The following is a 24,340-nucleotide window of genomic DNA, read 5'->3' as shown; positions in this document are numbered from 1 at the left end:
AACAGGCATCATGCTGCCTTCATGTCCTCCACTGTTGTTGTTGTTGTTTTTGTTGTTGTTGTGTCGCACACAAATTACGCCAGGGAACTCTTGGCCGGTGAGTCCACCCACACTGATATGATACCCAGTGCTAGTGAAAACGCACCCATACAGAGCCCCACCCGACCTGACCCAACCCCACCTGACCCCATCCGACCCGAGCTGAAGTGAGCCAGTGGAAATGCTCCCTTACTTTGCTTGTACTGAAGAGGAAATGAGGTTCTACAGTGTTGCTACTGTTTTCATGCTATAAAGACATCTGAAGAGCTTTTATTAAAAGTGTTTGGGCATTGAGACTGTTTATAAAAAATGCTTCACGTTTAGTTTGCGTGTATAATATTATCACGCTGAGTTCATCACAGAACCTTTTCTCTTGACTCCAAATTGGCAAGTAAGTTCAAATTGCCGAAAAGAGATAAGAATCCATCTCTCCCTCATATGAAATTCCCTGTGATAGTGGTCTGCTTGAGATGTTCCTTTCCGGTGTTCAGAAAGCTTAAATGTAAACACTTGAGTCAGTTATCCCTTCAACAGTTTTTGTTCTTGAAAGGTTAAAGCGAAGGTGTTTGAAGAACCAAAATGCTGCCTTAACATCCCAGTTGTACATGCCATCAGTTGTAATAAGCTGCTTTTCTGGGTAAATGATCTGAGGTGCAACCTGCTGAGGGTCATGTGATGCCCCCACCCCTCCTCATCGTTATGTAACTCCGGGGTAATAGTGACGACTCCAGGAGGTTTATTTATGTGCCCTGACACTAATCTGAGACATTCTGCACAAGTCCCATCCTTTAGTTTCAGTTAATTAAAAAAAAATTCTCTTAATACCCAGGTTTTTGGCTGAAATATAAACAGTGAAGCGTCCAGGAGGATTGAAACACAGTGAACACTGATACTGCCATGGGAACAGCTATAAGTCACGGAGAAAGGAAAAGGGAAATCAATATAGAGTTGAACCACCCAGGCGGGAGTTCTGGGAAGTAGGAACTATGTGCCTGCTCAACTTTGTCCCTGTGTTTTCCTTGTATTAGCTGAGGAGTCTACATCTTCTTATCAATGTCAGCAGCTCTCCGTCTCCGTAAAGAAGAGAAGGGAAAGAGATAGGCGGAGGGGAAAGAAGAGCTCACAGTCAAGGGGTTTGGGAGGTGACAGAGGTGCGATAATACTGGGAATGAAAGGAGAATGGGAACATGTGCACATTTGGAGATGCTGAATGGACAATGGAAAGCCAGAGTGATTGAGGATAGAGAGGGAGTGGTTGTTTTGGCTGATCGCCTGTGCAGCTGTTTCAGAGAAGGCTCCTACGCAGCAAAGATCAGGAAAATATTAGTCACAAAGATACACCGGTACACTTTTTCTTTCATACACGTGCTGTGTCAGCTAAATGACCATCATCTATTGTAGTTCTTGGATGTCAACATGCTGCTGCTGTCATCAAATGGCTGCTTTTTAAGACGTTATTGTAAAGGTAACAAAGAAACAAACCTCTGGGGAAATCTTCTCAGTAATTTAACAATAAAAAACTTGATTTATATTTCTGTGTAAACCTTTTTTTAATTTATATGCTCCTTTTTACTTTTACACAGTCTGTAGTTTTGCTTGTGCTGCCATGGTGGATGGTCAGTGATTGGAAAGTACTTTTAATGATTTTTGACTATCAGGTGCCACCACAATGAGTTCAGATTCATCCAACCAGACATTCAGGGTGCTGGATTACAGAAAAAGTAGCATTACTGATACGTTTGTTTACGCTTCTAGAAAATATCAGCTATCTGTCTAGCTAACTGTATGTTTCCTCTCGCCATTTATTTTGTGGAAAAAGTAGGTTCTGGAGTATGGCTTCCCAAAAATTTTCCATAACTTTTAAGCGTCCAACACCCAAAGTAAAGGTGGTGGCTGAAGTATTAAGTTGTGACAGTAGAACTTCTGAATTTATTTATTTCCTGAAAAGGTTTTTGTCTTTTTTTCTTTTTTTTTTGACAGTAATGTCTAGAGTGTCACATTTATTATCACATTAGGATTGTCATTTATTTCTGGAAATCATCTCACTCTCACTGGGTTTTGTTGGTTTGTTAGCTACATAAGTTATTCGTTCTCAAGTCCACGTAAAATGTAACGTAACATAACAACAAAGAGTAAAGCGACTTAAACACTCAGATGAAGCAAGCTCGTGAAGTACACACACACATACATGCACATACACGCACAGCCTCCATGCAAACATACACATGCACACACTTAAAACACACTTTCCTGAGGGCACTCGAGGTTCTGTTGACCCTGAAGTCAGACGACTGCAGGGGAATATAGGGAGCAGCTATGGTGACATGCCCATTAACATGCCTGTGAGAAACAACACCCCGCCCAGACCCCAGGCAGCGCTTCTCTATCTAGTGTGTGTGTTTGCTTGTGTTTTCTGACAACAAGTATTGGATGCCTGCAGATCGTTGCTGAGGATGTCTGTGCACTTCCTTGTGTCCTCAGACTTTGAGTTCTTGGCTTGAATGAATTCAAACACAACTGAAAACACGCAAATACAGATAACAGTGATAGTTCACAGTGCCGTCAAGTCTTAACTATTTATCTGTCACAGCTATTCATCAGCCTGATCAGCAGGTTCTTTGTATTCTTGTCAGCTGTGGTCGTGTAAGTCGTAATGACTCATATACAGAAGTAGATATACATATTTATGTAATAATATGAGTTTATATCTGGCTGTCTCCTGTCAATAGATAGAAATCTGCAGCAGCAGCAGATGAGAAATAAGTTGCAACCGTTATAAGTAGTGAAAGAGGAAAACATAGAAGACATTCAAGATAGTTTATCACCACTGCTTTTCACTTTTGTGTACCCTTGCACTTTTTTTTTTTAGCATAATATTGTCTCATTTAAATGCAGTACTTTCCTATTTATTGTTTTGGAACAAATGTACCTGCTTAGATGCATCCCAGTGAGATAATGACCTGAGGGTTCCTTTTTTTTTGGGGGGGGGGGGGGGTGAATCTCCTAAATAATAAGATCAGCTTCTTTTGCAGACTTAGCTTCTCATAACTGGCAAGCTACATAAATAATTAACTGAAAAGCCAATGTGCTGTCTTTCTATGAAGATGTGTCATACATTTATGTATGTCATTGTTCAGGCGGTTACCAGGCAGCTGAAACTCTCTCTGGCTACGTGTGTCAGAGTCCTCTTTTCCTGTCTGCTTCCTGTTCAGATCCAGGGGTGTGTTCCACTGCCTTCCTGCTTGGCCCCGATCTTAGTCAGACTTCTTTCACGTCTTCCAACTCAATGAAATCTAATGATTGTGTATGTTGGCGTGTATCTCTGTATGGACACGTATGACACGTGCACATGCAGGTGTTAATGAAGGCTGCGTTTGAACAAATGGAACATCGTGGCGTTGTTTTGATTTGATCTTCACCTCAGTGCACATCAACACTACCTGACACATCTGAGGTCAGAGAGCGATAAGAAAAGACACAGAGTTACTTTCCCACGCAGTGATGTCAGCGATTGAGAAAACAGTGTCACAAAACCGCCTATCTCCTGTAACTTTGAATTCCCATCTTTTTTCTTTTTTTAAAAAACAAATGTTTCGCTCACGTTCAATTCCACCTGACCAGACCTTGTCCTTCGTCGAGGATACCTTCCAGCAGGATCCACTCTGCTGCTTCACAAAAACAAACTCTTGGCTCTTGTTCTTGCAGTTAGTGCTGCATCAATGGTGAAATGTTGCATCATGGAGGAATGTTTGCACTTCCTGTCTGGGTGCTGTTTTTTTGACCCCTGCAGGCCTTTTTATTGGCTCCTTGTTTTACGGGTATTACACAAGCCAAAGTGTATTTTGCTATTTTGTAAGTGAGAGAGGCCTGTTCACTGGATATGATCCAGCAGCATTATGAAAAGTGGTGTAAGCATTATGATCGTGGGACGGAAAGCAAGTACAGTAGTTGCCTCATTGAGCATGTTAGAGGTCATTAATATTAAGGAAATACTATGTTCTAGCCTCACCAGTCTTAAATAAACACAAGCAATGCATAAAAACTCCTGCAACAGATGAGTTATGCGCAACTTAAAGGCTGCACTGGATGATATAAAGTTGATAAACTAAACCTGCTGGGTCCTTACAACAAAGTCAGATAGGTCCATTTGAAGTAGAAATCAAGATATCACCATATTAAGATAAACATGGAAGAAAGGTGGAGAGGTTGAAATAATACACAATAAGAATAGGAGTCTACCGTCATACTAGCTGCTTTGTGAGATTGTTTTCAGGCAGTTTGGTGAGCTAACTGCTAATGTCAACTTTTTTGTTGCATTTATTATGTTTCCAGTCGTGTTTGTGCTCCTTCACGCCCCTGCTCCAGATGGTGAGCCAGTCAGTGGCACTCAACCTTGATCAGTTTGGAGGATTCTCTGGCCTGTTTGAGGTCATGGGACTGTTTCATGCATGCTTATATATGGTTACTATAGAAACCAGGAGGAAAGTGAACCTGTCCTCATATCTAACTCCTAAGAGCCACATAGAAACATCATACATCACACAGATAACCTATTGAACCTAAGGCCCAACTAATGTCCTACATGCTACAATCTGAGCGAGCAACAGTTCCTCACATATTTTCCTCATAAAATGGGAAATCCAGTGTATAAAAAGCCAGACAGAGGCACAACAAAACAGGAAGATGTAAATCCAGCAGCAGGATGTCTAAATACAGATGCTGTGAAAGCAACTTGTCGACAAAAACAGACACACAACTGTCATGTGAGATGCAGACAATCGATGTAACTCTTGACTGTCGCTGTAGATATTTTAATACATATGTGATTTAAATAACAGTCTTTCCATAAGGGTTATTCAAAGCTCATAGACAGACTGTGGGGATTCTAAAACAATGTCCCCCTTGCTTAAAGATCCCCACACACACACACACCATTGCTGCACTAAAAACCTCTGATTTGATCAACACCTCTTATCAAACACTTCATTTGCATGTTGGAACCAAAACTTTGTCCCTAAACATCACACAGTACCCCCTTTCTTTACTTTTCCTCCAAACAAAACAACTTCCACAACAACAACAGCTCCTCCTCAGACAGGGCTGCAAACGTCCCCTAAAGAAAAAGCCTGGCTTCAAAAGAGAAAACACTTTGTCTCCATTATGAAAAAAAAACAAAAAAAATAACACTTTGAGAAGTTTTCGGTGTTCACAGAAAACACTGTGGAAAACAAATTGACCTCCTCCTTTTCTCAGATGTGTTCATTCAGCTGTGGGAGTGTGAGTTTGCCTTGACCTCACATGTTCATTGCTGGAAAAGTAGCAACGATTGCAGATATGAGGATGAAAGATGCAAATGCCTCGATATCCACCAGCACCTTAATCAGCTGGACAAAGACGCTGCACCTCCCTAGTGGCATCTGGACACTTGAGGGCCCGTTATAACAGGGTTTCATGCTCAGCAGGGGGGCCGTGGAGCCATAGAGGGGAGGCCCCTGTTTTCATGTCTGCTGTACATAATTGTCATGTTTCTACGCTGCTCTGTATGTGGAGCAGCCATGAAGTGTCTTTGCTAAAGGCTTACTGTTTTTTTTCACGAGCTGACAAATTTGCTGGGGTTTGAGCCGTAGCATCTGTTGCTTTGAGGGGGCCTGCTATTTATCAAACCCAAGCTGAGTCTGCTGGGAGCCCGAAGGGAAAGAGACATGGCTTAATATATAGCCCCCCCCACCAACACCCCCTTTCCCCTCTCTCTTTCTCTCTCAGCCCTCTTTTGCCTCGCTCAATCTGAAGGCATGTTATTCTGAGCTGTGTTTGTGCGAAGGGGAGTATGGAGGGGGCACCGATGGAGGGAGAGAGAGGACGGAGAGGGGGAAAAACAAGAAAGATAGGATGTGCCTACAGTATTTCCAAAGACTCCCTATAGAGCCATATTTGTACTGGTAAATCAGTTTCTTTGTGCAGAGCACTTGGCACTTGATATTGTTTTTCACATCTGTTGAAATAGTTAAGCGCTGAACGGCAGAATGGCCTCAGGTTTTTCAGGAATCCACCAGCATGTTCTTAGAAATCTTGTGTGGGAGGAGAGGAACTTGAAAATTTGGTATCACCGCAGGCGCCTTGTAGCTATCAATAAAACGTCCATGTTGTTTGTTTTTTGTTTTTTTTTTGCACCCTTTAATATACCCAGAAACACACTTGGATAACGAGCGATGCCGTTTTGCAGCGCCGCAGTGATCTCTCACCTTTTCTTTTGTTTGACTTTCACATACAGGTAGCTGCCTCACAGTATCACTAATAATGTTGTCAGTGTGCCACAGGTGTGTAGCGAATCCTGCTTTGACCACATTCCTCCCGGCTGTCCCATTGAGAAAAACAACCAGCAGTAGAGTTGCTCCAAGGCAAAGATGAAAGGTAACGCAGAAACAAATTAACAAAAGGAGATGAGGATGAGGAGAAGGTGGGGAAATCGGTGGCATTGATTGACAGGAGAGACGTAAACAGCTCGACTGAGAGTACAGGTGCTGCTTTGTCAGGTGAAAAACACTGACTCAATTAAATATATAATGACCCACTTCTGCTTCTCCTCTCAGTCTCCCTCCTGTATGCTGCCACTCTTTTTTGACCTCTCAATCACTCTCTCCCTCTCTCCCTCTCTTTTTTTCCCCCTGACTCGTCCAGCTCTCATACCACCACTGTGATGTAACTTTCTCTAACAAACATGTTTTCTCGAAGGAGGTTCACTCCCTCTGTGCACACAGTGGAACCATTCATGCAAAGTTGTTTTCTGCGCTTTACATCTTTTACACAACTAGTTCATGTCATCTGCCCCGGCCTGCCGCAGCCAATACGTCCTTTAATTATGTAAGATGACTCTTGTTGTTTTGGGTTAGCTGCCCTAAAACATTCATCCTGATAGAAACTAGAGAGGGAAACACGCAGGGATGTTGTTTTTTCCTCCATTAACTTAAGCTGAGATGAGCAAATAGATAAACAGTTTTTTTTTTCCAGTCTAGAGGCTTTTGCTCCTCTCTCTCTCTCTCTCTCTCGTTCTCTCTCTCTCTCTCTCTCGTTCTCTCTCGCTCTCTCCCTCCCCTGCACACACAAACACACTTCTGCATACACACACCGCTGCATGCTCTCCTATCAAAACTTTCATGCTGAGAGGCAGCAACTGGTCAACAGGATATGAAACCTTCCTTTCTGCTTTTTTTTCTTCCTTCTCTTCTTCATGGCAGAATTGACCTTTCCCCTACTTCTTTCCTGCACCGAAGCATCCGTGTTTCTGCTATGTTGGTGGTTTACCCGGCGTTGTTTAGGTGACTTTTGGAGCTTCTTGAAAGAAAGAAAAACGAAAGAAAGAAAGACAGACAGAAAGAAAGAGAGACCCTCTGTGGGGTAAATGGTGCAGGTCACTTGCTCCTCTGCCGCACATATGAGTCTAGCAAACTTTCCATTCCTGTGTTGTAACTCCATGCAAACTTGAGGATAATCAGTGTCTAGCTCATTTACTTCATGGGTAATGGCTGAGTCATTCCCATGTACTCGGTGAAAGGTGTTCGCTCAGTGACAGAAACCCCTCCACCCCACTCAACCAACACACACACACACACACACACACACTCTCTCTCTCTCTCTCTCTCTCTCTGTCTCTCTCTCTCCCTCTCTCTCTCTGTCTCTGTCTCTGTCTCTCTCTCTCTCTCTCTCTGCAGGCTGATGTTAGTGGAAGGGAAGATGACCATCTGCTGCCCCAGTTGCCCAGTGACTGGACAACAGCCTTCCCTTATGGCACAGTTCCACTGTCCATTGTCTACTTGAGACACTGTGTGTGTGTGTGCGTGCGTGCACATTGCATTTAAGTGTAAGAGGCATTGTGTGCTTTCCTTTTATGTGCAAGTATTGAAGTTTCTCTTAATCTGTCTTTGTGTGTGCGTGCCTCTGTGCAGTAAATGTGTGTCTACCTCAAGGAGAGCCAAGTATTGTGTGCAGCCTTCCTGTGGGAGTCCCGAAGAGAACGCACCCTCGCACAGCAGGACGGCCTTTGGCACGATGCGTGCTGAGTGTGTCTCTAAAGAAGGGTTAGTTAAGGCCGAAAACCAGGGGATAGATTTCCTCTACAGACAGAGGGAAATGGGATACGAGCTATTATTGTTATGGATCAAGCAGGATCATCACTGGCCAACATTAAGAAGTCAGGGAAATGAGTGTGTGAAAGGTGGGTCAGGTAAAGGCCTTTGACACCAAGTCACACACTTGTTTCCAGACAGTTTTGTCTGCTTGTGATGGTGCGTCATCGCGTTGGATGGAAGGAGTGGAATTTTTTTTCAAATAACAAAGGAGTGTGGAAGTAAGAAATGAAAAAGGATGGTGATATCTGTATGCATACACTGGTATAATCAGGACCCTTCTCTGTGGCATTTGGCATCTTGGCAGGATGTAGTCGTCCAGACATGCGGTGCCCCAGGTGAAGATGAGCGGAGGTTGTCGCTTTAGCTTACTGCATGTTTTGATACACACACACTGATACTTAAAGTTCTGCTGCAGCTAACCACACACTCTCTCACCTCCAACGAGAGAAATGTACATAACTGTACGTGATTATGAAATTCGTCTCCATATTATTCAGCTCAGGAAGCTAACACTCCGAGCTTAAAGGTTTCGAGAGTATAAATCTCACATTTTTCTCAGGCTGCATTCACTTCATGCGATATGTAACATTCGTGTTGCTTCATATTTTTCTAAACCGTCTGTTTCCTTTTTGTCTCTCCTTTGTCAAACACACAAACATATCGGTTATAACTTCCTGTAAGATCTGAAACAATTTTACATAGAATAAATCAACCTGCTTTTTTTTTTGGGGGGGGGGGGGTTGCCCCTAGATGCTGAGAGATAGAGTTAAAGTGTTTTCAGGAAAACCCTCAGATTTTAGGGGCTTGTTTACAAAAATCCGAACTGTAATTTCTCACCCCAAAAATCTGAGTTTTAGCAAGATGGGAGCATGGATTTGATCTCCAATTTGCAGGTGTGATGTGTGGTCTGTGTCCGCAAAGAGTGGCTTAAGTCATGTACACACACACACACGCGCGCGCACACACACATGCACACAGGTGATGGGGAGCTGTCAGTTCGCTGTCTGCTCTTCCGCTGCTCGTACTGAAATGACAGAAACTGCCGTGTGAGAGTCGCACCGATGACACTGAACTTTTCCTCCGCAACGGTTCACATGGGGAAAACTTGCCGGGAGCGAAACAATCTTCAGCACATCCATCTACAGTTTTTTTTTCTTCTTTTTTTTAGACCACATACCAGACACTCATTTATGGATGACAAAATTTACAAGTTCTTCCAGCGATGCCAAAAGCCTGTGTGGTACAACATGTTGTTTGGCTCCACTCATTCATTTTTATTACCTCCTTTTATTTTATTTTATTTTTTAGCCTGAACTCAGATCCTATTACGTAATAATATTCTGTAGATTAATCAAAAAGCAGGCTTGAAGGATCGAGGTTGACAAATACTCCTGAGAGAAGGGGAATGTGGGAGAATTACAGATTGGAGCTGATCCATGCTGCTTTGTTTTTTTAGTTTTTTTTTTAGGTGGGAAACCTGATAGAAATCTGATTTGCCAGAGCATTATCCCTGTTAGACCCCAGCAGTAGGTCTGCGGCCACTGCTAATCCCATAATAGGCTGACTCTGCACTGCACAAATACTCTTCCACCTTGTCTGGTGCAAAAAAACAAAAGAAAAAGAGAAAAGTGTGACAGTGTTTCTGTTAATGCTCCCCACGTATGTGCTTTGTACGGCAGTGTGTGCATTAGCTGTGTGCAACTGTGCGTGTGTTTGTGTGCACCTCCTCAGGTGAGTGGGCACAAAAAGGTAATCTAGTGTACAGAGTCATCGATTTTTCCCGCTGCACAGGAAGTGGTTGGTTATTGATTCTCTGGGACAATGATGTCACTCCAGACGGTGCTGGGTGTTTACTTATCCATGATAAGGTACGAGGCGCTGTCTCTCTGCAAACTAGTCAAATAATCACCGCTCTCTGTTCCTTACCTTTTATCACTCCTCTCTCATCACTCTTTCCACTCTGTCTTTTCATTCATCAGGGTTGCCCTCTTTAACCTCCACATCCATTACCTGTGACATAATCGCTCATGATTGACCCCAATTACAGCAGTTACTTGCTAGTTTTTGAGTGTAAATTCATGCATTGAATCAAGATAAACGTTTTAGTTCGTTTGTCTGTGAAACAAATCTGCAGCAATCTGCGCCGAAGCTAAAACAGCTTTATCTTTGACCACAAACCGTCATCGATAACCTGAGGCTTCACCTCCCTGTGACTTTTTTCCTCATTTAAAAAAACTTACGTGGATATACACAATTAGTTCCCAGCTGACTAAGTCAAACCGCAGTGAAAATGTAGCTGAGTTTGCTACATCAAAAACTGCCTCGGCACTCGTCATTGATGAATTCATTGCAAACACAGCCAGGCTTCCGTTGTCTGTACCCAATTTGGGTAATGGAAGACAACTTGTTAATGAGTATGTCCCAGTATACAGTAGTTTATTTTAATGCTTGTTTGTAACACTAATGCAAAGCAGAATGCACTCAGTCTTGCTGTCAGGCATAAGGAGCTCAGCCAAATTAAATGTGTCAAGAGCTCATTTTTCACCCTTTTTAAACATACCTGCTCCAAAATGTAACAGCTTCCTCCTCAACTGATGCTCCTGCTCGCTCACAAAAAAAGTTCTTCTTTTTTTTGTGAGCGAGCAGGCAAACAAAGGGCAGAGGTTTTAAGCTTTAAGTTTTCAAATATAAATGAACCACTTTCTCATGTGAAAAGCAATGAATAATTAATAGCTGCATGAAGTGACAACATGTTTTCATCACCACAGTAATACAATAAGTGTATTCGACACTGAACAAAACCAGTCTAATCTCCTTATTGTATCTGACACTTGAAAGTAAATGAGACTCAAACTGGACCTGAATCCACAGAGGGGAAAGAATACAGAAGATTTTTCAGCTGTGGGTTTGTTCTTTTCTTGGTCCTGCTGGTCTGTAATAGATTAACCACAGTGCAAATATGTCCAACACTACCTGTGGCATTAAACAGAGGACAACACACACACACACACACACACACACACACACACACACACACACACACACAACTGTCAGGGTTATCAGGTCCATGGGGAGTTTCTAAAAAGACGAAGAATTGGTGCATAAGTAAACCTTGTGTGGTCATAGAAGGATGTAAACTGGTAGAATATAAACAGTCCGTTTTATCCCATTGATGGAAAAAGGCCATCCTTTAACTCTTGTATTTATTGAAAATATTGACTATAACGCACCAGTGAGACTTACTGTAGCATATTTGCCTAACCACTATTTTAGCCAGTGAAAGAAACATGACCAGCTAAGCATTTTCTGCTTTGGTGTTGTGCTCAACAGTGCAAACTCATGATCTCCCGTCATGTGCTTGTGTTTTCATATTTGAGGAACTCTTTGGGTACAGTCTCAACACGCATGCATGTACACCTATCAGTCTATATACGTTGCTACTTGTCGTTGTGTTTGCACGCATCAAGTTTGTGTATATTATTGGTGCCATATCTCAGAGAACTGAGTCATCCAGAGAGGTACAGGAGAGGGCTGAGGATATTTCTGTTGTGCATCTGGTTAGTCTATAATGGTAGCAGCTAGTTTATTCAGTGGGATTCAACTTTGGCCAGATTTATTCCCAGTTAGCACATATAGCTGTTGTACAGAGTTTGCCCACAAGAGTAAATATCTGTTAGGTTGGCTTTGTTTGAAGCACGTTGCATTTGATTGCATTGGAGGTAAATAGAGTATTAAAAAAAAAAACTGTAAATAAAATAGAAGTCGAAGTGTTTTAAAAGCAGTATCAGTCATTTCCTAAGAATATTCATTTAGAAAAAAACATATTTGTCTCCTCTGTTTAATGTCAAAAGGGGCATCAACGAAATAAAATCACTAGAAGTGTTGTGAGAGCGAAGAGGTCTGACAGAGTCGATCCGGTTCCCCGGTTAATCAAACAGACATTTCATAACAGATTAAACATTAATGGAGCTATGATGTCACACTGAAATAAGGTTCCGTCAGCCATTTTGTTCTACCATTCAGTCCTGGTGCTCATTTCCTATTAATGAAGTAACAGTACACTGCCAAAATGGTGCCGAGGGCAACGATTAGGCCATATCACTTCCTCACCCCTCCCTTAAAGTAGAGCGGTGGTGTCACGTCCCCTCTCCGGTGTAGCAATCAGAACACATCCCAGTGGAGGTACAGATGGATAGTGGAAAAAAAGGAGTGAAGGGTAGAAGTGAAACTGGCCACTGTAGCTCCTGATGTTTGCTGTAGTATCTATGATGTTACTTCAGTCTTGATCAGTAACTGTTAGCGTCTCCTGTCTCACCCGGCCGACTTCAGGCTGGAACTGAGCTCCCAGGACTGTCCCCCCTTCCTGTTCTCCTACAGAGCACAGGTTCACTGACTCCCTTGTTTTTATACGCCCCGCAGCGCTTCATCGAGTTTGTACTTCTGTTTTTGCTGCGGTTCGAATTATCATTATAAACTTCTTTTTTATATTGAGAGTGAATCTCCGTGTTGACAAAAGAAGCAGGTTGAGGGCCATATCCTTTGCGCTAGGTTTACAGTGCCCATTAAGAATTATAGGGGGAATGATCAACAAAGTTTTGGCTAGCGTCCCGGTGAGATGAGTCATTTTTTGCACAGTCAGCAGAGCCGAGGACTTGTCAGAGAAAAGAGAGAGGGAGAGAGGAAAAAAAACAGCTGTGCATGCCAGGAGGGTGCACCGCAGACCAGAGGGGCTGATTTTTTTTTTCTTTTGGGTCGTCCGAGGCGCAATACTGATATAAGGTCAGCTTTGTTAGTCTTGTGTTTGTGAAGTAGTAGAGATAAGCCTGCCCTAGATTTCACCACACGTCTCTTCACTATCTCAAATATTCAAGCAATATTTTGTAGTTTCAGCTGTGTTTTTTGGGGGGGGGGGGGGGCTTATCACTTGCATTTCCTATTGATCTACAAAAGGGAGGGCCGAGAAAAAGAGTTCCCAATTGAGTTATGGTCATTGTGTCGTATTGGGCTAAAGATAGCAGGGGATGGTTCAGTATTTTCAGTTTTTCTATGGGTTCTTTTCTCTCAGAGCCTGTTGTATTGTGACAGCTGCCCTCTCCCTGTTAGAATAACATCCCCGGGAACTCATTCTTCCTCACGTGCACACAGGGGTTGCAGGCCAACGCCTTTTCCCCTGAACTGTAGCACATTGCACGTTTAGATTATTATATGCATGTTAACGCCTGACTGGTATAAAGAAAAGGTTATCTTTTGTCCCAGATACCTCTTTCCCCTGGATTTTTTTTCCACCCCTCTTCTTTTCCGTGTTCTCCCTGAAGTCTCTGCAGTTCCCCTGCTTTTCATGGAATCCAGGGAACGCCGCTTCCTCCCAGTGTTGCTGTATGCTGGTCCCAGAAATCGCTGGGGGGGGGGGGGGCACGCCTCTCCTGTCAGGAAAGCCGGCGCTTTGGCGAGACCACTGTACTGTGATAGCATGCCAGAAAACACACAGATCAGAGAGGAGACAGCTGGGGGAGAAAAGACAAGAAAAGGGGGCCAGGAGTCAGTCAAGAGAGGGTTTAAAGGCAACGCTGGTCCAGTTTCTTCCCACAACTGTACATTTAAAATAAAGCTGAATTAACAGTAATGAAAAGAACTTGATAAAACGTTAACAATGCTCCTGTGTCATGAGGGGGAAATGTACTGCTGGCTGTGTGGCCTGGTGGGAGGGACAGCTAAGGGTTAACCCTCCAGTACTAAGCAAATGCTCAGTGATAGATGAACAGGCTTGAACCCAGAGCAGTGTTTGTAGAGAGAGAGAGAGAGAGAGAGAGAGAGAGAGAGACCCTCTGAATCTGCACTTTTTTTTTTCTCTTTGACTCAACTAGCGACACATTTGTGAATCTTCTGTATTTATTAATGTATTCCTCCCCGTGCACTCATAAAATGTTTACACTTGTTTTAAAACGCGCTCAAGATGGAAAAAACAATCCTGGCTTGTTTTTCTGAGTTGCTGTTGTTGGCCTCGGGCTAAGCTGAACCATGTGGTTTTGTATTTACTGTGAAGTTAGGAGACATTGGTATCAAGTATGACAAATCCAGCAGTAAAATACTTCACTTTCTATGAAACAGACCAGATTAGGTTGTTCGGTGAACTTCGACAGAACTTTTTTTCCTCCTCTTTTTTTTTCTTCTTCTCTTTTTAACAGAGAAACAAGAACGAGAGAGAGAGAGAGAGAAGAGAAGATTGGTTCCTGTAACTGTTGTCCTGCCCTGTGATTGGTGGAAGCCTGTTGCTAGGCTTATGTCAGGTTTGGAGAGTTTTCTGCTTCCTCTCTTCTGTGCACTGATAGGTCAGGTTCGAACTGGTTTGGTGGACTTCTGCCACTTGTTGAACATCCCTGCAGTTTTTGTGTTGCGCTCCGTCTCACATCTCAACTGCCTGAGAAAACACAGCAGCCGCAGCACTGAGACACACATGTGCAGAGTTTACGTCTGGCGTGGCCTCCGCTCTCTTTGTGATTTTTTTTTTTTTTTGCCTTGGTCTTTATTGGTTAAAGGCTGTTGTTAATTATGATCCACTCTCATAAACAAACACGAAAAAATACAACTGCCGTATGTTTCTACTTATAAAACTTTTTACAAACTAATTGTTGACAGAAGAGAGTTAAATCTTAAAGAAACTATTTGTGTTGAAGCAAATTATAATAGTTTAGATTCACTCTTGTGCCATCGAACCTGACAAATGTAGCTATGCTAGCTATCTAGCTATGCACTTTTTTTTTGCACCAAAAGTGTTGTTTTCTCAATCATTGCACATGGAAGCAGGTTTTGAATGGAAAGAACATGTCAATGTTTTAGGAAATGTTGACATGTTCTTTTTCCTCCATCCTCTCCGGAGCCAGACAAGAGGACGGATACTTCTCTTTTCTGCATATTAGATCCACATAGATCAGCTGATGGCTAGTTAGCCTAGCACAATGACTGCTAGTGGGTGTTGGCATACCTCTGTCCCGCCTGCTTAACATCTGAGAAAACTGTCGTTCTTCTTCTGTGTATTCTGTTTCAAATAGATCAGGTTCTGGATCTTGGTTTGTCCAGCAGTAATCCTCCTCATCCTTTCTTACAAAGTCAACCATGATCGGTAGCAGCAGTCGCTCTTCTAGCCATCATTGTGTTGTTTGACATTTCGAGATGCATGAAATTACCGCGACCAGTCAGGAAAGTAGTTCGGGTATCTGAATCTATGCTCGTCATTTCATGTTTTTATACAAAAAATCATTTTCTGAGAAAAGTAGAGTTGATGACTTATGCTGGATGTATGCTAAGCTAACTAGCATGGGCCTCAGCTGCCTAATGCACATACACATGAAAGGGGGGGTATTTATCCTCTTGTCTGGCTCCAAGGAGAATTGACAGTAAGTGCATATTCTAAAAAAAAAAAAAAGTTTCTTTCAACAGAGTCCAAATATACTCCATCGAGCTATATATGCCCTTTATCTGAATCGTGTGTTTAAGTCTTGCATTAGCAGACATAGAAACACACTGTGAATCCTGTCTTACCTCACTTGTTACACCATGGCAGTATTTCAGTGTAGCTTGTTTCTGACCTCTAAAGCATGAAAATGTGACACCACAAGACTGACAGTTCCAGGTGTTGGATCTGGTGAACTTTAGGAAGCTAGGATTAACTTTGCAGCACCTCCGTGACACTTTGACGTGTGTTGACGTATGAAAAATGTCATTTATCAAACAGAAAACACCCTGGTATAATAACCGTGAAAGAGTTTCTATGAAGATAGTCCTATAAAAAGAAGTGGAAATGAGTTCAGGCTTCTGTCCAGCTCATCAGATGTTAAAAACATTGTTAAAGTGGATCTATTCTCCCCATTTCCAGCTCTATTGTTTACTGGGACTTAACAAGAGTTGCTTTGCATGATTATGGAGCCCCACAGCTCATCCTCCAAGACACAGACTTCCTAAAATCTTTGTATTTCACCTGGCAGCGCTACCTTGCGTCCTGCGTTCATCAGTGTTGTGTGCCTGATGCGGTTTTTCCGTCGCCACCCGTGCCAAGTCCTGCTGAATGTTGGATCGCTTTAAATTCAATTAAAGAGGGTGGTTCTAGACCTGCTCTTATTAAGTGGCATGAGATAAAGTTTTATTTTAAATTTGATGCTGTGTAAATTAAACTGACCTCATTCTGCACCTGTGAACTCGAATTATGGATAAGCTGGAACAACCGTGACATAGATGATGTCCTCATTTCTCACTCTAATTGAGCATCGTAACATTTTAGTGGAAAATACGTGCAATCATATCATTGAAAAACGGACTAAATTATGTCCAACATCATCAGCGTGTATGCTGATAGCAGTCAGTAGAAACTCAGGTCAAACAGGCCTGCGAGTCAAAGGGTATGAAACAGTGACAAGACTTTAAACACGTCTGTGGCGCCAATTTTCTGTATATGTGAGAGAAAATAAGAAAAAGCATATTTAATTAGTTTCCAAACTAATGTTTAATAATTCTTTTGGCTACAGGTGTTTTAACCTTGGTGCACCAAGTGCCCGTAGCAACAGCACGACCATCGTTTTTACACGGTATCATCTCCAGGTTGGCACATGTTAGTGGTTAAGGTGGCAATTGCAACGTCACACACACACACACACACACACACACACATCTCAAAGCAGTCCTGTGTGTGTGTGTTTAGTTAATCATAACATTGGAACTTGTTTGTCAGTCATATGCGACATCAAATGTAAATTTGTAGAAGAAGGAAATAAACCGTGAAACTAGCGCGAGATCGTTCATTATGTGTCTGTGTCACATGACCAGCTGGATCAGTTCAATATTTCTATATAATATTTGATTTCTCTCCAGTTTGCCTCTTAAGAATCCATGTGACTTGTTTACAACATCTGGTGTGTGTGTGTATGCGTGTCTGTGTGTGTCTGTGTGTGTGTGTGTGCATAAACGAGCTGAGGGAAGCAACTGCAGACGAACTGTGGAGGATTTAAGAGACGACAAGCTGGAGGTGTAATAACTGCCTCAGTGAGAAGAAGCATATGCCTGAATCACTGAAACACACACACTCACACACACACTCCTGATGTGAGTACAGTCAAGCCCTACAGAGTAGTCAGTGCGGACACTGACAATAGTGTTTGGCCCCGTCTGTGAAGCTGGACCCCCGAGCCTAAGCGCTTTTTATGTGAAAGGGGTTTGGTGTGTCGTAAGCCCTAACGCTGACCAGCCTCTTCTGCAGCTTTGCTGAGCCATGGGGCTCCCGGCAGCTCTGGGAGTGCTGACTCCAGCCCTGGGAACATGTTTACTGCTGCCCCACACCCCACCCTGTGGCATCAGGAGAGAGGGGCGGGGTGGGGGAGCAGGGGGTGACGGTGGTGCCGTTGGCGGTGGTGGGGTTGGTTGGCTCGATCCACACAATGAACCTGCTGAATACTGGGCTATCCAACTATCGATGCCGGAGACGTGCAGTCTGTTGCCAAGCTGGCCAGGCAGGCTCTTGATCAAAGGGCACAGGGGCAGACTTGCCCTTTCTTTGCTCTCCTCATTAAACCAAATCTAACTTGTTTGTTGACTTTTTACTGGGCACCCCTTCACACTTCACCCAAACACACACCGTAGTCACACACTTCCATGACTGCTGTTAAAAAAAAAAGCAGTGTTAAACCAAATTTTACTCGATGGACTTCCATTTCCCAACAATCAAAACTACTGATCCCTTTTCTTCCCATAAAACCAGTCATGTGACATTTCTCTTCTGTTTTTCCTGGGAAACATTTTATTTTGAAATCTCACACAGATGTGCATATATGAGTGTGTGTGTGTGTGTCTTTGCTAGTCAGTATGGGGATGTTTCGTTTTGTTTTTGTTTTTTTTAATGCGGATGCATGTGGATGCATGTGATCCCCAAAGGGCCAGAGCTCCGGGCAAAATTTTAGATTGGTGCCCTCGGTTGCACGGAGACAAATGTTGTCTGGCGTTGTTTGCGTTTTAACTTTTCTCTTTTTTTGTGTGTAGTTTACTTCTGCTTCTGTCTTGCGTGCTTAATTTTTGGTCATTATCGTATTAAATTTGCAGCTGTGTGACGTCAATAGCCTGTTTTTTATTTTATTTTTTATTTTAGTATTTATAAAGCTTCTTTTGTTGACATTGTCATTGTTACTAGAGATGAGAAGATCTAAAAATCTAAACACCTTCTCTCTGGTGATGTTTTGCTCTCTGTGACACCTCAAACTTTACCCAGAGCCTCGCTTAGAACTTCTTGATAGTTTGGGTTTTACAGTGTAGCGCAACATGGGAGCGTACGCTGTCCCCTTCTGGTTTGATATTAATGTGAGCGAATGCTGACCTTCCTACCGCCAGTGCGTGATAAAGCAGTTATGTTATTGTCAGGCTGGGATAAACAAAGTCATAAGAGCTGGCCTTCCTTATCTGGGGCCTCCTCCTGCTTTTTAAAGGAGTCTTTCAGCCGGCCTGATTAGTGGAAGGATGGTGGTATTATCTGTGGTCTGATAGGCTGAACCCACCAACTGTATGGCTGCTGTTGTTGTCCCAGCAGCAGCAGCAGCAGCAGCAGCAGCAGCAGCAGGTCCTGCAAATGAGAGCCATCTAGACCACTACCTGCCTCTGTTGCTCCATAAGAGACGGGGAGGGGGGGGGGGCTTCTTGCATGCCACAGCTGGCTTTAGGTTGTTTTCATTGAATGCACATTACACAGATGCATTAATTTCTAGCATTCCTGCAGGCCGTCATTGATTAAATTAATGATTACAGAGTGAAATCAGGCACCTTGAATTAATGGCTGCCATCCAATCAGTCAATCCCGTCATGATCAATGGCAGCGGGGAACAAAAGAAAAGACAGAAGTGATGATGTTTTCTTAAAGGGGGTGGTGGTGGGGGGTGTGTGTGTGTGTGTGTGGGGGGGGGGGGGGTTGTGCTTATAGCTCACGTGTTGGACCCCCCTCCTTCCTCCTCGTATTTAAGCCCGCCTCCTCCAGGGAGCTATTGGCCGGCGCGAGTCTGTTTTCCGCCTCTGATTGGTTCGCCCCGCGCGTCAATCTCGCGAGGCTCGTCTTATTTACCGAATGTATGAGCGAGCGAGGACGGGACTCTGCTGCGGGGCTGCAACAGCTGACTACCGGAGCACTCAGCGCAGCGCCTCAAGGAACAAAGAGAGCAGGAAAAAAAGAGCCATCCTGGAGTCGTTTTTTTTTACTCTCTCCCTTTTTGAAATACACGGTTAGAATAATTAAAGTTCCGCGGAGATACGAGATGAGGCACGCGGTCGCACCGGCTGAAAACGTGGAAAATAATTCGTTTGCAGTGACAGACCTGTTAAAGATATGCGCCCATTGTGAACGGCTAAGCAAAAAGGTAAGGAAAGAAAAAGTCTTCGGGAGAACAAAACGGGTTAAATGGGACGTTTCAACCTGCTGCTCGATCCCGTTAAACTGTCACATCATCCTGGCGACTTGTTGTTTCGCTCTCCTCTGTAAATCAGCTGCACTGCAGTCTTTTGTCCGGGCTTGTTTATCAGTCAGGTCACCGCACAAGAAGCCGTGCCTGACTTTTATTCCCTCCTCCCTCGCCTCCCGTTTTCAGGTTTATTTCATTGCACGTTTTAAAATCTGCTGTCATTATTAAAACAACAAAACAAGCCTTTCACGGTCACTCATTCATCCGCTGTGCTCCCTGCGGGGCAGCGGGCGGACATGTCCCGACTAGCAGCGGAAAGTTACAGGAGGACTTGGACGAGTCTTTGAGTGATGGTGGAGGGTCACTCTGGATGTTTGCTTCGCCCCTCATTTGTGGAGTCATGCATTTAAACAAGACTAATGAGAATATATTTTAGTTTGAAACGGTTAAATCCGTAAGTTGTACTTTTGCAAGGTGATTCGTCACGCTGCCGATGCATTAAAAAAAACAAAAACAAATTTTTCTCTTTTTTTGTGTCTTGCAGGACTTGGGAGTAAGAATCCCAAGACCTCTCGGAAACGGACCAAGCAGATTTATCCCTGAAAAAGAGGTAAAATTCAATCAAGTCACAAACATCTCACTATTTATTTTTAATTTTTAATTTGTGAAACGTTTTTTGTAACAATTTTCTTCTGATAGATTCTTCAAGTCAGTAAAGTGGACGCCAGGACACAGTCGATATTTGAGGATGCGTTCGCAGCCCTCGGTCGCCTTGACAACATCTCCCTGGTGATGGGCTTCCACCCACAGTACCTGGAGAGTTTCCTGCGGACGCAGCATTACCTGCTGCAGATGGACGGACCCCTGTCTTTGCACTACCGACACTACATCGGCATCATGGTGCGCACATCCCCTCCCTTCTCCTCCGCTTGCTTCTCCCGAGTTGCGTCCAGCTGTTTTTGACATCTGCTGCTTTTGACCCTGCAGGCGGCAGCTAGACATCAGTGTTCCTACTTGGTCAACCTGCATGTCAACGACTTCCTCCAAGTTGGAGGAGACCCAAAGTGGCTCAACGGCCTGGACGAAGCCCCGCAGAAGTTGCAGCAGCTCGGCGAGCTCAACAAAGTTTTGGCCCACCGACCTTGGCTCCTCACCAAGGAACACATCGAGGTGAGAGGGTGGGCTTGTTCTGCGGGGTGTATGTGGACATTTAAAGTCTTATGTAACAGCTGAGATCATGGGTGGGGGCTGCACGTCCGAGTCGTAAAGGCAGAGTGAAGGGTAGATGAAGGGTGATGGAGCTTCAAAATAAGATGAATTGGATTAGAGGAGGAAAAAAAAAACCCACTTTTTCCCACCTTTTGGAAGGTCGCTGTGATTGAAGTCATCGTTTGGCCTCACACACTAAGGTTTTAAACACATTTTCCAGCGTCTTCTGAAGGCGGAGGAACACAGCTGGTCTCTGGCGGAGCTCATACACGCCGTGGTCCTCCTCACACACTACCACTCCCTCGCCTCCTTCACCTTCGGCTGCGGTATCATGCCCGAGATCCACTGCGACGGCGGACACACTTTCAGACCACCCTCCCTCAGCCAGTACTGCGTCTGTGACATTGCCAACGGCAACAGTCATGCTAATCACCATGACGACTCACTTGGCAACCAGGTAAGCGGTAAAGAAGTGATGTGTGCAGGGAGAGAGGTGATTATTTTCTCAGCAGCTTGTGAGAATTAATTCCAGGCAGCAGGTATAATCCCTGCACGTGTGTGTTTTGGCTGATGGAGATTAGACCACGTATGACTCCTTTCCCTAACGGGGCGTGTGCTGGATGTTTCTCAGGACGTGTGTGGCGAGGTGGAGGTGCTGATGGAGCGTATGAAGCAGCTGCAGGAGTGTCGTGACGACGAGGAAGCCAGCCAAGAGGAGATGGCCACTCGTTTTGAGAGGGAGAAGACAGAGAGCATGCTGGTGGTCACAGCGGAGGACGAGGAGTGGGTCCCCTCCAGAGACATCTCCAGACACTTCGAGGACCCCAGCTATGGCTACAAGGATTTCTCACGGAGGGGGGAGCATGTTCCCACCTTCAGAGTTCAGGTAGAGGTCACACACACTCTCTGGTGCGTACGAGGCGACTGCTCCTGAGAGAAGGGTTGCTAACCTGTCCTCCATTTGTCCAGGACTACAGCTGGGAGGACCATGGCTTCTCTTTAGTCAACAGACTGTATCCCGATGTGGGTCAGATGCTGGATGAGAAGTTCCAAATGGCTTACAACCTGACCTACAATACCATGGCAACACACAAGGATGTGGACACCAGTATGCTGCGCCGAGCCATCTGGAACTACATCCACTGCATGTTCGGCATCAGGTACCAGCAGGACTGATATTCTTTCACAGTCTGGTGAAGTATTTATCTCTCGGCGGTTTGTTCCTAACCTCGTGTTCTGCTCCTGGCTCAGGTATGACGACTATGATTACGGGGAGATAAACCAGCTCCTGGACCGTAGCTTTAAGATCTATATTAAGACCATGGTGTGTAGTCCTGAGAAGACCACCAAACGAATGTATGAGAGTTTCTGGAGGCAGTTTCAGCACTCTGAGAAGGTGAGATCTCCACTCCTGGTCTGGTCTGCATCACCCAGTAACACCAGTGTTTCCACTGTCAACTGATGCCCCCCCCCCCCCCCCTGTCTCCCGCAGGTCCACGTTAATCTGCTTCTTATGGAAGCGCGAATGCAGGCAGAACTGTTATACGCTCTGAGAGCCATCACCCGCTACATGACATGAAGTGCTTTTGGCGTTTTTTTGTTTTTTTTTTAATAGTTGTGTTTTTACTGTTAATGTTCATGAAGGGACAGTTTGAGGGGGGGGGGGGAGAAAAAACTCTTAGTGGAGGTGGGGGACACAATGTGGAAGAAAAGTGAGCTGCAGTGGCTGGATGGATGCTGAGGAGAGGATCAGAACAAACCAGAGTGAGAGAACTGACGGGAGGAAAATCATCTGAAGCATCAAGTGGATACAGAAGTTGTCTGCAGTGCCAAAACTGACCAAGGGAGGGCAGCCTGGGGCAAACTCCTGCTCTCACAGGGTGAACATCCAGCGTGCACCGCATCAGTTCTCCCGGTTGACTGAAGACTGCTAGAGAATTCCCAGAAAGCTGTGCAGCCGGAACTCGTCTGCACTTTGATTCTGTCGTCACTGTTTGTGTAGTTTCTTTAAAATCTCGTTTTATTTCATTTTTTGTATCAAGAGATGTGGTAACTGGAGATGGAAGCATTTTGTTAGGCGGTGTTTTTACGTGTGCCTGAACTATCCAGCACAGTGTGCATACGTGCTGATGCTGCTGCTCCCATATTCATATTCAGCGGGGTCATATTGATCCCCAAACACCCCCCCCCATATCCCCTCATCCCCCATCCATTCAAATCCACTGCATTAACCCCTCCCTTTTTGTCCTTAAAACGTCAATGTAAGCTAATCTGAGGAGTGCGTGGAACTTCAAGAACACTGTCTGAGCCCTTTTGAGTTTGACTGTACACATGTTTGTGGGTGAATCTGTTGGTCATGGTGTGTGTGTGTGTGTGTGTCAGAAATTACAGAATTTCACGTTAAAAAAAAAAAGCGAGGCACTTTGAAGGAAAGACTTCTTGCTTCTGCTGTAGCTCTGTTATTGTGAGATAACTGTTTATCATTTGTTGATGATGTCTACTTTTTCTGGTAGGAGGAGAGGGGTGGGGTTATCAAAAAAATAAAAGAAAAAGCAAGAAAGTTAAGAGCCCAGGTGTTCCAGGAGGGATTTGCTTCCGGTTACCCTAACCACATCTATCTGTCTTCCGCTTATCCCAGCTGCCTGGCCACCATTAACACTTTCAAAGCTTTTGGGTTGTGAATTTTACCAGTAAAAGAAATACCTCCTCTGTTTTCTCTTAAAAAGAAACTTATAAGAAGTGCTCTTTGGTGAGCAGACTTTTTTTTGGGATGCCCCCCCCCCCCCCGACATGCCCAATTGTGTTTGAACGTAAAAAGGCTGTGGCTGTGCTTGTTCCCCTGAAGGGGAAACCTAACCAGTGCAAAAGCAGCTTTGTGTAAAAAAAAAAAAAAAAAAAAAGAAGAAGAAAGAAACCAACCCATCTGAACAGAGGTGTGAGACCTCGGCCTTGTTTTGTTGTTTACTAAAAAAAAAAAAAAACAGTACAGTACTGCATTCTTCTGAGGGTGAACAGAGAGGGGTTGGACAGATGAATGAGTGATGAAGAAGGTGGTGATGAAAGAATGGTACAATTGGAGGTGATCTGAGAGGAATCGGGAGTTTTTTTTCTGATGTCAGTTACTGACACTTTTATATGAAAAAAAATATGAAAAAAAAGATTAAAAAAAAACCTGATAATGAACTGTGTATCATTTGTAGCGTTCTCCTGAATAATTTGAGACTGTATTCATGGTGGAAAAATAGGCCTGTATGCAATTCAGGAATCAAACACTCAGCACAATCAGAGAAACCACCGGGCTGCTCACTTCCACTGTTCAGCTGCACAACAGGAAAATGAACAACCTGAGGTGATAAGAAAGCAAAATGTCGGTGACTCATCTTCCTACGCGTTCCAAAGTTAATCGCGAAGGTGAAGCTGACATCAGCTGAACTCAGGGGAATAGTTCAGTTTGTCATCGGTAAAGACTTGACTCGTGAATTTCATTTTAACTGTACTAAACTTGAGAACTGTTTTGGAACCAGGTGATGGTTCCTCTTCCTG

General features: G+C 44.0%; 1 protein-coding gene across 2 annotated transcripts in view; it reads left to right on the top strand.

Moving 5' to 3' along the window:
* Positions 1–23,980, top strand: part of sesn1 (sestrin 1) — a 51,206-nt gene extending 27,226 nt beyond the window's left edge. Inside the window, exons 1-9 of one of the 2 annotated variants that reach the window (XM_086188647.1) lie at positions 19,350–19,546; positions 20,133–20,198; positions 20,288–20,488; positions 20,576–20,758; positions 21,018–21,254; positions 21,429–21,683; positions 21,767–21,957; positions 22,049–22,193; positions 22,290–23,980. In XM_086188647.1, the coding sequence (XP_086044773.1) occupies positions 19,445–19,546; positions 20,133–20,198; positions 20,288–20,488; positions 20,576–20,758; positions 21,018–21,254; positions 21,429–21,683; positions 21,767–21,957; positions 22,049–22,193; positions 22,290–22,376 (1,467 nt within the window). In that variant the 5' untranslated portion in view covers positions 19,350–19,444 and the 3' untranslated portion in view covers positions 22,377–23,980. Of the gene's footprint in view, positions 1–19,349; positions 19,547–20,132; positions 20,199–20,287; positions 20,489–20,575; positions 20,759–21,017; positions 21,255–21,428; positions 21,684–21,766; positions 21,958–22,048; positions 22,194–22,289 lie in introns of those variants that run through there. The other variant, XM_086188646.1, reaches the window with a different exon arrangement.
* The last annotated feature ends 360 nt before the right edge of the window (positions 23,981–24,340 follow it).

This window comes from Aulostomus chinensis, chromosome 20 (assembly GCF_037954235.1).
Source record: "Aulostomus chinensis isolate RoL2024-O1b breed Wild chromosome 20, RoL_Achi_v1.0, whole genome shotgun sequence".
NCBI lineage: Eukaryota > Metazoa > Chordata > Actinopteri > Syngnathiformes > Aulostomidae > Aulostomus > Aulostomus chinensis.
The sequence above is the reverse complement of the archived record's forward strand: the minus strand, read 5'-3'. Positions and strand labels throughout refer to the sequence as shown.